This window comes from Aulonocara stuartgranti, assembly GCF_965226115.1.
Source record: "Aulonocara stuartgranti genome assembly, chromosome: 12".
Lineage (NCBI taxonomy): Eukaryota > Metazoa > Chordata > Actinopteri > Cichliformes > Cichlidae > Aulonocara > Aulonocara stuartgranti.
Window position 1 is genome coordinate 18,529,902 of NC_138948.1, and position 20,767 is coordinate 18,550,668.

The 20,767-nt window shown below is 41.3% G+C and overlaps 2 protein-coding genes and 1 long non-coding RNA gene across 4 annotated transcripts in view; 1 reads left to right on the forward strand and 2 right to left on the reverse strand.

Moving 5' to 3' along the window:
- The window catches only part of mlxip (MLX interacting protein), a 28,448-nt gene extending 20,441 nt beyond the window's left edge, over positions 1-8,007 (forward strand). For both annotated transcript variants that reach the window (XM_082553980.1, XM_082553981.1), the window contains exons 15-17: positions 453-576; positions 3,915-4,044; positions 5,991-8,007. In XM_082553980.1, the coding sequence (XP_082410106.1) occupies positions 453-576; positions 3,915-4,044; positions 5,991-6,097 (361 nt within the window). In that variant the 3' untranslated portion in view covers positions 6,098-8,007. The remainder of the gene's footprint in view (positions 1-452; positions 577-3,914; positions 4,045-5,990) is intronic.
- A 4,714-nt stretch (positions 8,008-12,721) lies between these two features.
- LOC309719537 (uncharacterized protein) lies at positions 12,722-14,129 on the reverse strand (the record flags this gene model as incomplete). Its single annotated transcript, XM_082555694.1, has 3 exons — positions 12,722-13,095; positions 13,776-13,957; positions 14,114-14,129. 3 exons carry the CDS (start codon positions 14,127-14,129, stop codon positions 12,775-12,777), a joined length of 519 nt encoding a protein of 172 aa, XP_082411820.1. The 3' UTR covers positions 12,722-12,774.
- A 1,784-nt stretch (positions 14,130-15,913) lies between these two features.
- LOC309718278 lies at positions 15,914-20,372 on the reverse strand. The gene is made up of 3 exons (XR_014279936.1): positions 20,287-20,372; positions 16,556-16,707; positions 15,914-16,345 (listed from the first exon to the last, which is right to left on the reverse strand). It is a non-coding gene; the product is annotated as an uncharacterized lncRNA (long non-coding RNA).
- Between the last annotated feature and the right edge of the window lie 395 nt (positions 20,373-20,767).

Below are 20,767 nucleotides of genomic sequence, written 5' to 3' on the forward strand. Positions count from 1 at the left end.
AACTAAAAATTTACCCCAAATTAGTAAAATATTGATATTTTAATATGAGAATCGATTCTGGAACATAAATAAGTGGTATCGGAGGAATCAATATTTCAGTATCGATCCACACACCACTAGAAGTTAGTCATTAATATACTGCACCGACATGGGAATAGAGCAGCTGTGAGAGAATTCAATATTAATTAATCAATGGTACAGAAGTGGAGGAAGCAAGAAGAATGAGTTGAGTAAAATTTGATTTATCTGACTGTTTTGTTTCACTTAATGCACCTTATAATCCGGTGCGCCTTATGGTCCGAAAAATACGGTATGTTTGCACAGGTTTCAGTACATTGCTGCACCGACCAAAATGTAAGGAAGTAAAGAGTGGCTCGAGACTTATGCACAGTACAGTACTAAACATGCACAGCGATCTGATGTATTAACTCTGAAATCTTTCCTCACTGCAGCTTGTGTCAGGAGCAGCTTCCTGTGACGGGCGTACCGATGAGACGACATCGCCTCGACCACATGCAAGAGAAGTTTAATGAATATGTGAAGAACCGCACACTTCAGAACTGGAAGTTCTGGATTGTATCCTTCTACAAGCTAGCTGATGTAACAGTTTTTATTTTTTGAGGGAGGCTTTTGTGTCTCCCACTTGAAACTAGAAAGAGAGGCACCTCACTGAGATCTGAATGATAAGTTGCAGGAAATACACAGCAGAGGCAGAAGCAGGCTTCCGACAGGAGAAGTTACGCGTAAGTTATTTTCTTAAGAAGGGTTTAGATAAAACTGGTGCCTCATACAGCTTTTAAATTTCAAAGTTTTCAGTCCATGAAATATTAAAAGTATTCATATATAAATAACCTAAAATAAATAGGTACTGTGTTGTATCAGATAGCAGAGGGATTGGTTTGTTTGTTATCTACCAGAGTCCAATTAGCCTCCCCTCACACAAGACCAGAAGAGTTTATAGATCTGTATTGACTTTGTATTATGTGAAGGGGAATCTTTATTTATTTATTCAGTTTAATATTCTACAGTTGCACCTCCTCTCCCCTTAAAAATTTCTCAATTATTAAGAAAAGACCCAAAGAAAATAAATTCCTTGCGTTTGTCTGGTTTCTTCTAATTTATCACCAGTGACTCTGAAGCAGGGAGTTTGTTTTTAGGAGCAGTAATTATCCCAGATAAAGTTTCTTGTGTTTTAGCCCTGTTGCTGTAGTGCAGGTTACTAGCATGCGGGCTGCTTTTCAGGCCCATTCGGACCCGGACCTATATCCAAAACAGATTTAAAACCTGATGGGATGCTTCTGTTTTAACTGGTGCAGGTTTTCTGGTCTTTACAGCAGTGGTTCAGTGGCTGAAGAAACACGCAGAACAATCGGATGTGACTTAGCTATCTCACATGATATCGTTTAGCCAATCAACTCTGTGCATTCCGGGGGATACACACGGGGACTCTGCAGTGCCAACAGCTGAAAAGACAGTGAAAAGAAAGTGACAAATATAGAAAAAAGACAGGAAGTGATACAGACGACTGTGCTGGAGAAGGCCGAGACAAAGAAAACGGAGAGAAAAATAAGTAACAAATGGTGCTGGTGCAAAAAACAAAAACATTGGACAGTGAAAATAGAGGATTAAATGGCTGAATGCTGGACTTCTACACATCCAATCAGGCGATCTCCTAACAAATGTGATCCTGAAGGAGCAGTTTGTAAAAAGTGACTATTCCACTGTATTTGACTTGACACACAAATGCAAGGTTTTCTACAAAGTGAATATAATCAAACTAAATATTGCTCCAGGCTCACAAATGACCACCTCCACATGTGTATGAATGGCTCTGACTCCAGTCCAGGACAAACTACAGTTCTGAGCCAAAACATGGGAAAGAAAGCGAGCCACTAAAACTGTTCAGCTGTTAGGATGTTTATTATTTTTAAAACCAGTGGAGACTGTTCAGTCAGGATGTGAAACAGAAAAGGGGAGGTCTATTTACTTTTTCTATTTCGGATGTTAGGTCTCCCATAACTGCTGGGCCACTGTAACCTTCACCCTCCACATCTTCCCGCCCTTCTCTGAGCCCTTGGAATTTCTTAAGTTTCTTGTGTTCCTGATGTTGCTGTCATTCGGAACTGCTACATCTGTCATTATAAGCTGTCTCCTTCTGTTTGCCATGGATGTTAGTTGCCTCATCCTGGACTGTGGTGCTGACACTCACCAGTCCCCAGCCTCCTTCCTTCTGCTTGGCATACAGCCTCGGGATGCTGGACATGAGGTGAAACCCTGCATGCATGCATGCATGGTAAGGAGCTTCCTTTTCTTGATATCAGTGGCTTCTATCTCCTCCTCTGGCCAGCTTATTATCCCAGCAGGGTCTGATCACAGGCAGGGCATAGGTGTTATTACCCCCTCAGTTCTTACTACCTTCCCTCTCTATGTTATCATCAAACTACTTTTCTCCAGGCCGGACAACATTCCGATGTCACTGCTGTATATCCTGGTGGTGTGGATCAGTGAATTGATGTCTTGTTCACTCTCGGCATACAGCTTGATGTCATCCATACAGGAGGTGGCTGAAAACTGCTCCATTCCACAGTCAGTATTTGTAGCCTGTAGGTTTGGGCGATATATAAAAATTTTCCAGCCGACAATTGTCAGTCCAATAATCGATGATGGGCGATATATTCGCGCATGCACATATCCTCCATGTAATCATGCACAGACTGATTTCATGTTTATAATACAGAAGAAGTCCAAACATGGATGAACTAATTTCCCCAGAAAAATTGGGGCTGTCAGCGTTGGCGCAGCATTAATGCGGTCATCACAATTAACATGATTAAAAATTTTAACGCGCTAAACCCATCTCCATCAACAAGCATTTGGGCGCACTCTGAGGAAGGTGCATTTGCTCACGAATAAAAGAGGGTGCTGTTAAAACAGCGCTATTATTTATTTTTATTTTTTTTGTTGACTGCTTCTATTAGCTCCATCATCATTAGCAAACTTGCTCATGGGCAAATAAATGAATAAATCGCCCTTGTGAAAACGATCACCAATAGTTGATATATTCGTCCAATCACCCAACCCTAGTAGCCAGTCTTGTCAATGATCTCACTGAGGGGGTTCAGGCCGATGCAGATGCATCCCCATTGAGTTCCTGATGAAGGCTCTTAGGGTCCTGTTGATCTTGTATAGTTCTAGGCATTCCAGGATCCAAGTGTGGGACATTGAGTCATCGGCCTTCTTGTAATCTATTCTTCTAGTCTTCTCTTAAATTCATTAGCCAATGAGCTTTGCTACCCATATGCTCTTCCAGTATTGTTCCGTCTCCAGCCTTGGTGGTGCTGCTCTCATATTGTTCCCTTGCCACTGAAAGTACACCTTGGCTGGTTCTGTGGAGAACAGCTACTTTATTCTCTGCCTTCTATCTCTCTGGTTTACCTCTTCAAGCAGCTGGCCAAAGTTGTGAGTCTTTTCTTGGCAGTTTCCAAAGTGTTAGGTATGGACAGCTCGCTGTACTTCTTAAGTACCTCCCTGCAGTTCTGATAGTTGGCTAACCACTCTCCTTCTCCAATGGAGGGTACTGCTCCTTGTGGATGTTCAACTTGTAGCCAAGCATCTCATTGATCACTGCTGCTGTAGTGTAGATCAGCTTGTTTGTCTCAGTATATATCTTAATAACCCTGTATTATGTATATATGTGTGTGAGAGAGAACCTAGCATCCTAGTAGGGAAACCTTCAGGTATTTATTTACCTTTGCTCTCCAGGTCAATAATGTAGTAGGGTTGATAATAAGACTTCAACTGTATCAAAACCACACACTGCATTTTTAATACCTCTTGGCCTTTTACATTTAAAGCCTATTTTGATAAGTTGTGTAATCAGATTTAAAGTTCCTCCTTGACTGTCATACATTCAGTTCAGCATCATTATCAAGCCTCTTTTTGATTCTTTCAATGGGATGGTGTCAACAGCAAGCAGAGCAGAGCTTTGTCAGACCACGCTGCAATGGCTGGATCGTCACTGCTCGCTTCCAGCACTCAGACCCAGTAAGTAAAATAACCGACATGCTCTGACATACAAGTGGGGGGGGAAGTCCTTTACGTCTTCATTCCACCTACTGTTTGCAAGAGAAGTGGATCAGCACTTTTGGATGATTTTTGACCCCAAAGGGACTTTCTTCCATCTGCACAGCTTTGACTATCTTTCACCATCTCTGTATATTCCTGCCTTTTAATCAGAAATCACACAACCATGACACAACAGGAAATTCAACATTGTAGCACAGTTTTTGAACGATATGATAACTCACTTGAGGGGTAATCACAGTAACTTTGTTGTAATTACAATGAGTGCATCTGATTATTACATAGCATTTTCTTCCACTAAAAATGCTACGTCCTGATGAACAGAGGCAACTTTTTGAGATTTGTGACATGGCGTGTTATGCTGTTGGAAGCAGTCTTAAGAAGATGGGTACACAGAGGTCACAACAGTCTTATAAACAGCATGACAGCATCACAACACACAGAACAGCAAGACAACGCAAAGCAATCCCCGGGGTGTAGCGCCTTAAGTGCCAACAGCAGACAGACAGATGAAAGATGAAGACAAACATACCCACACTTGTCAGGGCTGAGGCTCCTTTATATTGAGAGGCATCTACGGCTTCTCCTCTTTTTGTTATGTAAGCTCCCAAAATTTGACTTTAATTTCCACTTTGATTAAATTTTTCCCAATTTGTGTGAAATCATTCTCTTTAAAAACAGTTACACATTAGATGTATTTATTCATGTCTTACTTTGATCAATGTGTCAGTTTACACAACTTTCCCAGACCTCATCGTCCATCATCTTTATAGCTCATTTTGACAGCTTTATGGCCAAGGTCAGGTTAAAGCGTCAGGATCATGGTTGTTATGCCAGCTTTGCAGCAAAATGCAATTAGTCCTCCTTGATATTTTTATGGCTTTAAAGGAATTGTAATGCCAAAGTTATCAATTTCACTAATTTATGGTAACTTCAGACTTCAGTTTGGGCTGTCAAAGCTATAATCTACCAATATGTCACAAACCTGACCTAAGTATACTGGTCACAAATAATTTGTGTATGTTTCGACTGCTTAACATGGGCACTCCCTAAAATATAAAGCACTGTAGTACAAGTATATAGTGTATACCAGTATATATCATTTCAGAGTCTACATGCCATGAGAAACATCCCCTACAGGTAGACATAGTCAGCAACGATACTAATGGAGGCTGAGAAGTTTAAATGATGCTCAAATGGTAGTAAGTGGCCCAAAGTGTGCCAAGAATATGTCTACAACATCCCCATCATTAGATCACAACTGATCCATTGGAGCAAGGCAGGACATGAAGCTGGTTTTCTTGTTGTTTGTACCAAATTCTGACCCTACTGTAAAAATACTGCAGCAGAAATCAAGATGCATCACGCCAGGCAACATTTTTCTCCAGTTTTTGTGAGAGTCTTTGTGAACTGTAGCCTCAGTTTCCTGTTAGCTGACAGAAGTGGCACTACATATGATCTTCTGCTGCTGGAGTTCATCTGCTTCAAAAGTGCTGCATACATCGGCTATAACCAGTGGCTGTATAAATTACTTTTGCTTTTCAATCAGCTCACAGCAGATTGGTCATTCTCTTCTGACCTCTGGCATCAACAAGCCGCTCACTCTCTGTAGTATTTTATAGTTTGTTCTCTGTATGAGATGGTTGGTTAGAGGCAAATCCCAGCGGTTTTTGTGATATTAACACCAGTTAGTGTGGCACCAATGACCATGTCACATTCAAAGTGACTTAAAATCACCTTCTTTATGCTGATGCTTGATTTGAATTTGACCAGGTCATGCAGTCAACCAAAACTCAGATTAAATCAGAGCAAACTACATGCGGCTCTAAATGGAAAGCACACGGGCATCTGTTTGTGCAAATATCAACCATTTGTTTTAATGCAATTCATTTGGGCTTGTTTTTCAGTGGTCCTAAGTACTCTTCGCCAGCTGTGCACTACCACGTCCATTCTCAGCGATCCATCCGTGCTCCCTGAAGAAGCCATCCAGGCCGTAACACAAACAAACTCTTAGATTCCTCCTGGAAGTGACCCAGAAGCCACCTGAACTTTTTTTTTTTTAACCATCATAACATATCACTGGTTTGCCTTGTAGCCTTTCAGCAAGCTCAGTCTTCCACAAATCCCAGAAAAGAGACTATGTTTGACTTTTGGGAACGAGACACATGGTGCACCAAACAAAATGAGTGCAAAAATGACTTTTTAATCATATTTAAATAGAAGTAACTATGACTATCTTTAACTTTCAGATGATTTTCCTCTTTTAGTGTATTAGAAGCTGGCCCATGTCGTTTTTATGTCTTGAAAGCAACAACTTGTATTTAAATTTAAGTTACATTTAAAAAATGTTAAGTCGCAAGATTGTGTTTCAAAAAGGGAAATGCTGAATGGGAAGTTTGTTCTCTTATGCAGTATAAGGACATCATTTCTTTCCTTTCACAAGATTATCAGATGTTTTTTGTTTTGTTTTGGTTTTTTTAATCTAGCTAGAAGTACAATTTATTTTATTTGGAGGTTCAAACGCCTCCCATTGAGGAGATTGAAATATATTAAAGTTGAATACTTATATGTTGGAATTTGCCTGTCCTGTTCTGTTCACCGTCCCTTGTTTACTCAGGTGAATGTTATCTTGTTCATAGCAGTTTTTTTCCGTCCCTGCTCTGCCCATTTCTACTGAGCTCACCTGCAAACAACACAAGGATGAACGTTGCAGGCCGCAGCACGATGCCGCAACATTACTGTCAGCGCCCACAAGACGCGTAACTGAACTAGCAGTACAGATTTTGCATACACTACTGTATATTCCTGCATCTACAGTGTTACAGGATCTTCAGTGTGCAGTAGGGGTCTTTCTGGTTCTTTACTGATCACTCAGGGCTACGCTAATCATCTAAGAACAAGTCGAGCCAGGATCCTTCTCAGCAGGAACACGTACTGTCTGTAAGGGTACAGGTTTCACTTATATGCTGTTTCTTTCCTTCTCACGGGTACACGTGTTCAAAGCAAACACAGATAAAAAGCAATGCATTGGAGGAAGCGCAAAGAAACACACCCAAAGCCATATCCAAGAGTATTCTCAGTCTGTTGTGTTACTGGCATAATGTTTTTATGGAGTACTCTGCTTTGTGGAGAGCTTGAGGGTTAGACACTGTGAGTGCAGCTGGCAGCCTTGAGGTCAAAGTGTGCCTGCATGTGATCTTTGCCAGCGGATTCGTCTCTATCTTCTTTTGTGGTTCAGCACTCCTCAGGCAGATGTTGTGAGTTTGTTTTTTTTTTCTTTTATTGTGCAGAACAACTGAGTTTACAGTAGCACAACGCACCATGTTTAATAGATGAATGTGCAGCTTTTTGTGTGTGCAGTTCTTTTCTTTTTTTTATTTATGATTGGATTGCACGAGTCTTTTATAGGGGAAGTTGTGCTCTTGTGTTCCTCTGTAGGCTGCTCAGTTCACAAAAAATGGAGAATGCAGTGATGAACACTTAAATGAACAGTTTGGTGTTGCGAGTCAAATATATAGAGTTCAGATATGATTTACTACTATTTGATGATGAAGATGCACCTCTGAATGCAGCTAGGCTTTCTCTTTAAATAGTTTTGTAGTTGTTTCTCCTCTTTTGATGATGTCTCTGTGCCGTTTCTCTCCTGTATTACACCGTTTTCTTTCCTTCTCTCTCTCTAGTGATCTTTACTTTTGTGTTTCTTTGTGTGGATTTGTTTTGGATGATGTACAGGATGACGCAGATTGGATCTGCTTATGTTCGACTCCCAACATTTAGTATTGTATTGTTGGTTTTATGAAGAAAAGATATTTTCTTATGCTGGATACGACTGTTTCTTTGTGCTCTTCCCAAATGTCTACATGTAACATGATGGAAAATGCCTTAAATGATTCAGAATCACAATAAATACAACAAAACTGAAAACTTTGTCTTCTCATCACTTTAATTTCAATACAAAACATTTGCTCAATAGAATCCATGACCAGGTATCAGATTTAACTAAATATTTTCAATAAAAGAGAACATTAGTAGCCGACCAATCAGTGAATTCTAAACGTAGCTTTGCCGAGCCATTCGTCCACAAGCTCCAGCAAGCACTTGGTGTACACATAGCTGTCCAAGTCCTGCTTGAAGGAGGGTAGTCTGCATGTGTGGGAGACCGTATTGCCGGTCCAGAGATGCACCACATCACGTATGATCTGGCAGATGTAGTGCAGCTGTGACGACAGCTCCGGGGTGAACTTTTGCCATGTAGCACTCGAAGGAGCTTAGCTGGTGAGCGGTGAGGTGCCGCTGCTCCGGCTTGATCAGCTCTGAAATGTTCAGGGTGAAGCAGGTGATGTTGGGAAGCAGTCCAAAAGCATCCTGCAGGAGAATCCATGAACATACAACTCAGTAACTACTCATCGCTGTTTGTGTGAAACTGATGATGATGTGTTGTTATTTTTGTAACACAAACGCATGCAAATGATCCACAGAAGAATTTGAAACTGACAGACGGTTCAAATACAGCTCTTAATTCATCACTTTCAGTCCCAGGAAGAGTTTATTATGCCTTTCTTTGTTTTCTAATGTAAAGTTATGTTTACATTTTTTTTAAAACCAGCTGCTAAAAATAGAGCAAAAGTCTTGATAATGCCTTTAAAGCATCAACATACACTCATGGTCTGTGGTGTCACCAGCTCCTCATGTCCATATAATCAAGGGAGCACAGCCTACAACTGGTATTGCTTGTAACATCCTAATACCAGTGTATGCACCTCAAATAACCTGATATGACTATAAAAGCTTTAATTTACTAAACCAGTGGTGGACTACCTATAACCTCTCTTTAAAACACCGTTTACCAGCTCAGTTTAGTTTCAGCAGAGACAGAATCAAGTTAAAAACATCAGTTTCTTTTATAAAGTCTAAATTCTTCCCTCATTATGTAATACTAATGATCTTTGTAAGCATCAGAAGCCTTACCAAGTGCTCCAGCGCGCTACGTATCTTCACCCTAATCATCCGGATGCTGGCATTCAAGGCACGCTCGGCTGCCCTGTTTCCAACAGCCTCACAGTTTGCTTTCACAGCCAGCAGGCAGAAGAAGATAAGGACTGCAGCAGCAGCATGAAAGGGAACACAGTGGAGATTAATTAGATTGATTACACTGAGCAAGTTTGCCGACCAAAAACTCGAGTCGAGCTGCAGCCTGCTTTCAAATGACACAGCCTCACTTCAGGATGCTTACCAGCACGGAAATTCATGACAGCAGGAGGCTTTGGTTGACTGCAGGCTCTGATGAGATGCTGTGGTCCATCTTTCAAGGACCACTTTTACTGAGGCTTTTCAGAGAAAGATCATTCTTTTCCTTTGGGTGTGGCTTTCAGAGCAAGAATTTTAGGAGTCAGTGTTTTTCTGCTGGGGCTTTCCTTTGTAAAGAAATTTCTTCAAAAGAAAACACAAAACATCGACACTTCCCGTAACAGGTAGTCAACCAAAACAGATTAAATCTGTAATAACTGGACAAAACAAGAAAAGTGTACAAACAAGAATTAAAGGTGGGTACCTTTGTGCTTTACCCTCGTTTAATCTTATTTCCTGTGATCTCTCATGTAAAATCAAATAAGTAACTCTTTAAAAAAATGCCAAAACTGTTTCAGGGTTAGCTAGAATGCAATTTTTTTTCTATCTTTGACCTTTACCATTGTCCTTTAAGGCCAGCGTATGATTCTCAGCTGCTACTAAGAGGCCCAAATTGTGGCAAGAACCTATCCCCACATCATCACATCACCAAAAGCCAGATACAAAGCAGGATGAATCCACCAAATCCTGACCCTACCATCTGGATCCTGCAACTCAAGACTCATCAGACCAGCGTTTTTTCCAGTCTCCTATTGTCCAGTTTTGGTGAGCCTGTATGAATTGTTGCCTAAGTTTCCTGTTCGCAGCTGACAGGACTGGCACACAGTACAGTCTTCTGCTTATGTAGGCCATCTGCTTCAAAGGGAAGGGAAGGAGCCTGAGCTAATGTGTGAGGTTGAGAGGTACTGGCTAAATATAGTCGGGCTCACCTCAATACACGGTTTGGGCTCCGGAACCAGTCTCCTGGAGAGGGGCTGATCTCTGTCTCAGCCTGGAGTTGCCCTTGGTGACAGGTGGCAGGCTGGGGTGGGTGTCTTATCTTAGTGTCCCCTCAGCTTGCTCCCTTACATTGGAGTTTTTCCTGGTGGACGCAAGGATTTGTTCCCTGGACCCATGCGCTGAATGACAGTTCAGAGTAGTGGGTGCTCCACCTGACGACTCCACCTGTCGTCTTATTGGGAGACTTCACCACTCAAGTCCTATCGGGCTGGGTTAGCCTGTGGGACTTCGGAGGCAGCCGATTCAGGAGGAACAATGCCGTTTTTGTCCTGGTTGTGGAACACTGGATAAACTTTTTAACCTCTTGAGGATACTTAAGGGTGCATGTGAGTTTGCCCAACCAGTCTGCATGTGTTTTGTGGACTTGGAGAAGGCATGTATGGGGTCTCTGACCCATTGCTACGGGCCATTCGATCCCTATACAATTGTTGCAAGAGCTTGGTCTGCATAGCCAGCAATAAGTTGGGTCCCAAGGGTGGCTAGCCCTTCCCTTATAGATATATATAGGGTGAGGAGTTTGGCCATCTGGCAGGGGCTCAGAGTAAAGCCACTACTCCTCTACATCGAAAGGAACCAGTTGAGGTGGTTCAAGCATTTGACATCCCCACACTCGTGAACAAGACCCTGAGATACTTAAACTCCTCCACTTGGGGCAGTTACTCGTCCCTGACTTGGAGTGGGCAGTCCACCCTTTTCTGGCTGAGGACCGTGGCCTCAGACTTGGAGGTGCTAATTCTCATTCACACCGTTTCTCACTCGGCTGTGACTGCTCCAGAGCGAGCTGGAGGCCACCACCTGATGAAGCCAACAGAACCATATCAGATATCAAAAGTAGAGATGAGATCCTGACACCATCTAAGTGTTAGCCATGTGTAGTTAGTCCCTGTATTGTTGAGGGGTGAATTAAAAATAGATTTAATTTTTAATCATTCGTGCTCCAGTCTGTGTCCTTTGGCTAAGTTGCACTGCTCTCTCTTGGCAGAAGAAAAAGCAAAATTACTTTTTAAAAAATATCATATTTAGATAAAAGTAACTATCATTACATCGAAAGCTGATCCTTATTGTTTATTTGTCTGGCAGAAGAATATTTAACTTCATTTAATATATTTAACTACCTGTGCTTTCTAAAAGTATTTATATAAAACTTTGACTTTGGTTGTTTTAGATCTTTTAGTCTTAATATAGAGATTTTTAGTGTGTTGTGTACATTTCTAATGTGCTGCCAGACTTGTTTGCTGGACTAAAAGAGTGGTTAACTGACCAAACTGAGTAATGATGACTGGATAAGTCAGCCTGCAGCTGGAAGCTGGTGGCTTAGGGCCACTTGGTGGCTGTAATGTGGAACTACAGGCTGACAGCTGATTACATCTGCACAATACACTGGGCAGATGCTGGAGTCTTGTGGAGCTCATAGGAAGTGATATCAGACGGGAACTGTGCAGAAGAAGGACAGCTCATTTCCTGTGGGTCTGGCTGGTGTTTGAGAATGAGAAGAGATCAGGAAACAGCCTGCTGGACAGTTACAAGGACTGGACTGTGCTGTAACTCTGTGGACTGGGCTTTTGTTTTTATTTTGCTGTATTCAGGTACCTGTGTAGTGTACTTTGTCAATGGAATTTCCCCTCAGTTCTTAAAGAGTGTAATAACTATTTTTATTATTTTTAATCATCCATCAATTCACTTTCTTATCCGGGACCGGGTTACAGAGGCAGCAGCCTAAGCAGAGAAGCCCAGACTTCCCTCTTCCCATCTTCCTCCTCTAGATTTTCCAGGGAAACGCCAAGATGTTTTCAGGCCAGCAGAGAGATATAATCTCTCCAGGGTGACCTGGGTCTCCCTGGGGCCTCCTGCCGGTGGGACATGCCCGGAATACCTCACCCAGGCAGCATCCTTTTCATATGCCCGAACCTCCTCACCTGGCTCCTTTCATTGTGGAGGAGTAGTGGCTCTGAGCCCTTCTTAATGATTATATTCCTCGTTCTATCTATAGGGGAGAGGCCATCCACCCTTCAGAGAAAGGTCATTTCTGCTACTTGTATCAGCGATCTCATTCTTTTGATCAGTACCCACAGCTTGTGAGGGTGGTGACATAGATCGACTGGTAAATTGAGAGCTTTTTCACGGTCAGCTCTCTCTAGGTACTACGGCAGACTGGTACAGTGTCCACATCACTGCAGCCGCAGCACCAATACGTCTACTGTGCTCTTGCTCCCCTCACTCATGAACAAGACCCTGAGATACAGGGGACAGTATTTGGATCAATGTGCGTTATAACTTGTATTTAAATTTCAATTGGTTTTAAAGATTTAAAGTCACAAGAATGTGCGTGGGTTTTTAAAAAAAATATGAAGCAAAGTTTTTATCCAACATTTGTTTGCTGTTTCTGGTTGATGTAGAGTATTCAGAATCACAATAAATACAACAAAAATGAAAACTTGGAGTTCTTTTCCCTTTATCTTTAATAAAAAATAATTTGGTTATTAATAAATAAATACAACCAGGATATCAGATTTCAATAAATATTTTAAATAAATTAGAACATTAGCAGCCGACAAATCAGTGAAATCAAAACTTCGCTTTGCCGAGCCATTTGTCCACAAGCTCCAGCAAGCACTTGGTGTACACATAGGCATCCAAGTCCTTGAAGGAGAGTGGACTGTAGGTCTGGGAGACCGTCATGCCGGTCCAGAGCTTTTCGGCATCCTGCATGGACTGGCGGATGGCCTTTAGCTGCGATGACAGCTCTGGGGTGAGTGTTAACACATCTGCTATGCGGCTGTGGAAGGACGAGAGCTGGTGAGCGGTGAGGTGCTGCTGCTCTGGCCTGACCAGCTCCGAAAAGTTCAGGGTGTGGCAGGAGATGTTGGGAAGCACCCCGGGAACATCCTGCAGGAAAATCAGTGAGTTACAAGCTGCAGGCGGTTCAAATACAGCCGTCAATTTATCACCTTCAGTGCCAGAAAGGTTGAAAGGCTGTCATTGTTCCCTAAAGTGCAAATTTACATTTTCACCTTATTTTTTCCAAACCAGCTGCCAAAGCCCCCCAAAACTTTCAGTTTACTTTAGAAAAGGAAGCTGAGAAATGTACTTTTAGATTTCTGCTTAATTTTAAAAGCAGTTGTAGATGCTGATTACGCATCACTGTCGGTAAGTCGGCAAATAATTTCAGCTCACTGATTTACTGATATGTCACCTAGTCCCTGTTAATCTCTATTAGGGCCTTTCAGTGCACAAACTAAGAACAAACATAAAATAAAAATGAGAATTATTGTTATTTATTGTGTTTGTTAAATTATCTAAAATTTTCATTTTAATATTTTTAGCATAATCTCAGTCGATTCTGACATCTGACTGGGCTGTGTGCTCAAACACAGCACAGCGCTTTACCGAAGCTGCTTCCATTAAGATGAGTCAATTTTTACAAACTATCATTCAAGCTGCTTTAAAACACATGTAAACTGTGGAAACTTTTACCTGAGACAGTACTGAGTTAAAAAACACCAAATTCTTCACACAGTCTCCCTTCTTTATGATCTAATGATCTTTGTAAGCATCAGAAGTCTTACCAAGTGCTCCAGCACGCTCCGTATCTCCACTCTAATCTCCTGGATGGTGGTGTTCAAGGCTTTGTTCCTAACAGTCCCGCAGTTTGCTTGCACAGAGAACAGGCAGAAGAAGATAAAAACTGCAGCGGCAGCAGCAGCAGCATGAAAGGGAACACAGAGGAGATTAATTAGATTTGAATACACTCACATGTACACACACAGAGAGAGAGAGAGAGAGGGGGGGGGGGGGTGAGCTGCAGTAACCACTGGAGAGTTTCAACATTGCACAAGTTTGCCGACCAAAAAACTCGAGTCGAGCTGCAGCCTGCTTTCACACAGCCTCACTTCAAGATGCTTACCAGCACGGAAATCCATGACAGCAGGAGGCGTTGGTTGACTGCAGGCTCTGATGAGATGCTGTGGTCCATCTTTCAAGGATCACTTTTATTAGAACTCCTGAGATAAAGATCAGGCTTTTAATATTTTCCTCTGCGTGCAGCTTTGAGAATAAGAAAACTTTAGGATTCAGGTTTTTTTCTCTTCTGGGGGTTTCCTCAAAGGAATCCCTGGTTTAAAAAAACTACACATCCCGTAACAGATCTCATGTGATTACTCATTTAAATTACATGAATGACTTGCACAGCTTTCTATATATATATATATATATATATATATGTGTGTGTGTGTGTGTGTGTGTGTGTTTCTATTAGCCTAATATTAAACAAGAAAATGAGTCAGTGAACGTAATCAATCAAGCTTTGTCCTGAAAATGTAAATGTGTCATCACTGTTTTAGGTTTTTTCTTGAGCTTAATCATTATTGACCTTTGCAGGTCTCCATTAAGACCAGCATATAATGGTAATATATTACTAAGGGGCTCAAGGTGAGAAAATATCCCCCATAACATCACACCACCAAGAGCTTGAACCATTGCCGGATGGATTCTCCATCCAAATTCCGACCCTGTGATCCAAACGTCACAGCAGAAATCAGAGTCATCAGATCAGGGAATATGTTTTTATGTTTCTGTGGCACACAGTGTTGTCTTCTGCTGCTCTGGTCATCTGCTTCAAGAGATGCTCCTTTACATCCCTTGCTGGTAACACATTGTTATTTGAGTTGCCTACCTATGAGCTCAATGCAGTCTATTTTCCTCTGATCTCTGACATCAACAAGCGATTTTCACCCAGAGAACTGATCCTGACAGGATGTTTTCTCTATGTTGGGCCATCCTGTATAAACCCCAGAGATGGATATGTCTGATCAGCAGTTTGTGAAATCTGGCACCAACAACCAGAGTCACTCAAATTATGTTTCTTTTCCCTTCTGATATTCAATTTAAACTTCATTATTATCATCGTCACCTAAATACACTACATGTGATTGGCTGAATAGGCATAGAGATACTAAATTGCTCTTTTTAAAGACTCATAGTGCTTTCTTACTACAAGAGTCTCACTCACACCAACACAAGTCATTTTTTCTACATTCACATATGTGATGGTTGGGAGCATCTGATGGATTACGTTGGGGTTCAATGTCTTTCAGAGTTGTGGATGTCAGCGATCGAACCACTGACATTCCGATTAGTAGACGCTGCTAAAGATGTTTACAGTCCTGTTATTAACTCTTTTCTTCTTTATGTGGGACAAAAAGTTGGTTCTCATAACATGAAGATGCAGTCGTGTTTATGGTTAAGTGATGGTTAGGCGGGTTAGTATCTGTGCTTACACTAAGTGTTAGTCAGCAGGATGTTCTGCGAAGTCATCGAGACAACTCTGTTTGTGTGGTCCGCCTTTGGCAAGAGCGTCCTCTGAACTTCACCGTGTGAAGGTTTGGCCGTAGGTTTGCTTTTAGGTTAGTGCTGCGATGGCTACAACATTTTGATGGCTAAGGTAAAATGTAAAAAAACAAAACATTATGTCGTTTGTGTGGCAAGCAGAGAAACAAGGAAAGGTCAAAGGGCTTCATGGTCTGAGCTGAACATTTTATTATGCCAGGTAACGTTTTTAAACTGCACATGTGGTAGGTTACGTTATCCAGTCAGAATGGACCAGCCATAAAACATTACACATCATTCGATATAAATAAAATAAATACAAGCAAAAAATAATAATTAATTAATAAATACAAAAATAAATAAATAAATAGGTAGGAAAATAAATATTTTTAAAAACTCTTACATTTTGTCTAACAGGTTAGTGAAAACATTAACAAGACGGCTCCATCTGTGTGAAATTTTTCACCCATATCATGCTGTTTTTTAAAATACCGAAGATAGTGGTTTTCTTATTGTAAGTGTCTAAAGCCTTTAAATCTATGCTGCAATGTTGCCGGGGGGCACCAGCGAAATCTGTCTGCGCAACAGTCAAGTTGAACCGTTTAAGGAACACATTTGTGTTCTTGGTGACTTTTTCAGCCCCCAAATTTCGGTCCCCAATTACATCCTTGACGAATGCTGGCAGGCTTTCGAGGCAGCCCACAATGGCACAGATGGAATTCCTGATCTCGGTTTCGTTTCCCATTCCCCAAGTTTGTCCCTTAAGTTTCCCTGTGTCGGTTGAGTTGAGTGGCAGACCTGCGTATTTGCACTGCAAAAGAAGTGAGAGCAGTTAGCGCAAAGGCAATGATGCAGCACAGCGCTCTGAGGATGTTAGCTATACTTCCATGATAAAAATCAGAGTTTCAAAGGGTTCCTTTACAACAGATCGTGTTTATCGTGACACATAAAGTGGCTTTGACAGTTGAATGCAAATCTTTAGATTTATATTTACCGGCACATTTTATTTTATTGTACTTACATAATTATTTGTTGCCCTTTGTAGTTCGCAGAGAGATGCTTCCAAGTTCTTCTTCATTTCCTCTTTAAGCTCTTGTATAGGGTTCTTTGGCACTGGGTTGGAAGCCATAATGGGAATACATATCATCACGATGAGCGACAGATGAGGGAGCTCTGCAAGCAGTTATGCAAAAAAAAAGCTGATGTCAAAAAAAGCTGAAATCAACACTGCTGGCAGATCACCTGATCATACTAAAAAAGAAAGCTAGACTTGAGAGACTGACACTTAAACAGTTATTTCAGATGGTAAGCACACCCTCATACCTCAAAGCAGACTTACACCATAAAAGGCGGTAAAGTAGCAGAAGGATCATTTACTTCAGTGTATATTTTTATGTATATAGTGCCATTTCAAAACACTGGTTACTTCACTACAAAGTAAAAACCCTACAATCTTAGAGAAAGAAGATTAAGCATGTCGCAACAGCAGGGAGAAAGAACTCCCTTTTAACAGGAAGAAACCTGCATCGAAACCAAGATTGGAGAGGGGAGAGGAGGAGAGCGTGGAGACACACAGACAAAATGCAAACTATGAGAGGGGAAGACAAAAGTTGATGATATGCACTAGTGAAAAGAGCTGAGTGGAAAAGAAGTGCTCAGTGCATCATGGGAAATTCCCTAGCACTCTGAGGCTATAGCAGCATAACTGAGAGATGGTTTCAGTCACTTGATTCAGCTCTAAGTAAAAGCTTTATTAAACAAAACCCAAAAAAAACAACAACCAAAAAACAATAACAAAAGCTGAAGCCTAATCTTAAAACTACAGAGGATGTCTGTCTCCTGAATCCAAACTGGGAGGTGGTTCCACAGCCGAGGCTCAAGCCCCTGCCTCCCATTCTACTTTAAGAAACTCTAGGAACCATGTTTAGCCTGCATTCTCCATCAGGACTACAGGTCTGTAAGGGCCCTGATCAATCAGTACTTTGTATGTGAGTAGAAATAGGATCTCTTCTTCTAGTCCCTGTTAGCACTCTCACTGCAGTGGATTGGACTGAAGGCTTTTTTCTTTAAGCTTTTAGAGCAAAATCATAATAAAGAAGTACAGAATAGTCCAGCATAGAGGTAACAAATACCTCAACAAGTTTTTTAGGGTAACTCTGAGGCAGTTATTGACATTATAGTATGCAGATGAAAGATGACAGCCATACAAATTTGTTTAATGTGACCGTTAAATGACAATGACTCCACGCTTCGAGCAGTTCTAAAAAGCCTCACTTCAAAACACACCACAACGTGAAGATAAACAGCAGCTCTACACAAAGATCTGTGTCTGATCTACGCTTTGCAGGAACAAATGATCCTCCTATACTGTTCAACTAGAAATCAAAAGGAGCTTACCTTTAATAAGACCCATGGTGTTGCCTGTTTCTGTTTGCTGCTAATGATCCTAAACTGGCACACAATGTGCTTATATACCAAAATGTGGGATTTTTTTTGTTTCAGGAGATGACGTTTGTGGCACTATCGTCCAGAGAATCTTTCTAAATGTTTCTATTTTGCAATTGTAGGTCGTTCACCACATGAACTTACTGTGGGTAGATGAAGCAAACTACCACAGAGGCATCTCAAAGATCTGATGTCTGTTGATTAAAGACAAAAAGTGGTGAACTGCAGGTAATGATTTGACTGTGTCTCCCACTGACCCCATAGTTAACTGCTTGTGGCAGTACAGGAAACCCAGAAAGACTGATCGCTTTTTGTTCTTTCTGTTTCTGAATCACATTGCTTTCCACTTTTGTTGACCAGATATTTCCAAATAAGGTCCAAAAAGCCAGATTAACTTTAACTGCGGGGCTCCAGAGGGCCAAGGCCCGCCGCCTTTGGATTCAATCACAAGGGGTCGCCGCTGCAGGTAGTGTCACAAACACCGAGATGATCCATCTCCTTCATGTTATCAGCACATGTTCAGTTTCTGTGTACTTGTGGCAAAATGTAATCAGCCACATGACGTTACCGACTTATAGACTGCGTAAGAGGCCCTGAACCACGCAGGGCAGGACGGATTCAAATTTTCATGTTGTTTACACAACAACTTAAGATTCATCTGACCAGTCAATATTTTTCCAATTAAATTTTTGACGTTCGTGGGCACCGGTTTGGCTCAGTGCGCTGAGCGGGCAACCACATGCCATTCGGCTGAGAGCGTCCCACCCGGGTTTGAGTCCGTCCCGGGTTTGAGTCCGACCCATGCCCCTTTGCTGCGTGTCTCTCCCCCGCTTTCCTGTCCGACCTTCACTGTGTCTATTAAATAAAGCTGAAAAAGGCCAAAAGGTTTTTGATGTGTGAACTGAGGCCTGCTCTTAGTTGACAGGGATGTCACTCGGTGTGGTTTCTGCTGCTTTAACCCATCTTCTTCACAGTCACACATGTTGTGTGTTTAGAGATGCTCTTTATATTTGCTATACAAATAAATTTATTATTATTTGAGTTACTGTTGCCTTCCTAAGTAGAAGCAGTCCGGTCATTCCCTTCAAACCTCTGGCATTAAAAAGGTATTTTTACCCAGAGAACTTCCGCTCGAGGATATTTGCTCTTTTTCGCACCAATCTCTGTAAACAATAGAGATGGTTGTGTGGGAAAATCCCAGATTAGCAGTTTCCAAAATATTCAAACCAGCTGGTCTGGCACCAACAACCAACCCACATTCAAAGTGACTTAGATCAACTTTCTTCCTCATTCTGATGCTCAGGTTCGTCTTCAGCAGGCCGGCTTGACCACGTTTACTTAAAGCAGCCTTGCAGCATCTCAGTCTGACCTTTTGAAAGGCTGTGTTGAACTACAACACATTTACTCCTGAATACAGTGTGCCGCTGCCATGTGATTGGCTTAGATTTGCATTAATCAGTTGGGCAGGTGTACCTAATGAATAAACTTAGTTTGAGCAAAATGCAAAGAGCTTCACTCACATACACTTTTTCACTTATTTATTATTCAACAACTATTCAAGTGTGGTTCAGTAGTTAGTAGTAGTAGCACCTAATAACGTAGCTGGTGTATATTTGAAGTGGAGAACAAAACTGTTCGTGGAAATAAGGGGAGCCATAACTCCTCATACCTGAGAGTAATTTCCACTCAGGGTTTCACAGACATGTCTACAATGGTTCCAGTTCCAGTAGACTCACACAAGCATTGAAGATACTGAGTCATATTCAAAATCTACTTTATTGGTACACAAATTTCATAGAAATTAATCTAAGAAAAAGAAGTCAGAGTTTTTCCATTCTCAGACACAACACAGGATCTTATCACCTTGTAGTCTGTGTAAAAGGTTTTTATCTGAAAACGTTATCACTGAATGTCACCTGCAGTCTGTGTCAGTTATCTGAGATCTCAGTTTACTAATTCCATTCTCCTTGTGGTTTACGGGGAACTCTGTCACTCGATTACTGGAGAATTCCACAAAACATTTGTGCACACCTAACTCAACAATAATTAATAAGCTGCCATAAATTTTTGCCAGATGTTCACACTTCCCAGAATGTGAATCCAACTCAGTTTCCAACTCAATCCCAGGCCTCACTGCAGCCGCATAAAGGCCACTAATGTCTGTTCAAGCATGGGGTAAAAGAGACAAACCCGTATAACAAACACACTCATTCATATATTTCCTCATTGAACAGTCATTTCCAGTGGACAAGCACACAAACAACATCCTTATATTTTCAAACTTTTACAAAAACTCAAACAACTCACCCATCAGAACTTCATCTTTTGGACCTTGTGTTCAGCAAAGTAACTGACAGCACTGCTCAATTCCAAAATCCTTGTGGTTTACTCATCCTGCTCTCTTCCCTCTTTCCCCCTGTGAGCACTTCCTTGCTTTGGTTGCTAAATATATATTTTAAAAAGCCACCGCGCTTAGTAAGTGCTCTGAGCGAAACACAGGTGGCATCAACAGGTTTGGGCACATTTTGCAGAAATGACAGGAAGCAAGACGAGGAAGTAAAGCAATATATTTCGCCAGAATCCCCCACTGGCAACAAAACATAAAATGCACCTATTAAATCAGTGGAGTGTAAAAAGTCTGAGTAAATATTTGCAACTAAAATCCAGTTCATCTTTTTGTTCACAGTAATTGTGAAAAACACTGACTTTATTTTACACTTCCTCATTATTTTCTTTAAAATCCATCACTAAATAAAATGTATTATGAATACGAGTCAGTATCTTTAAT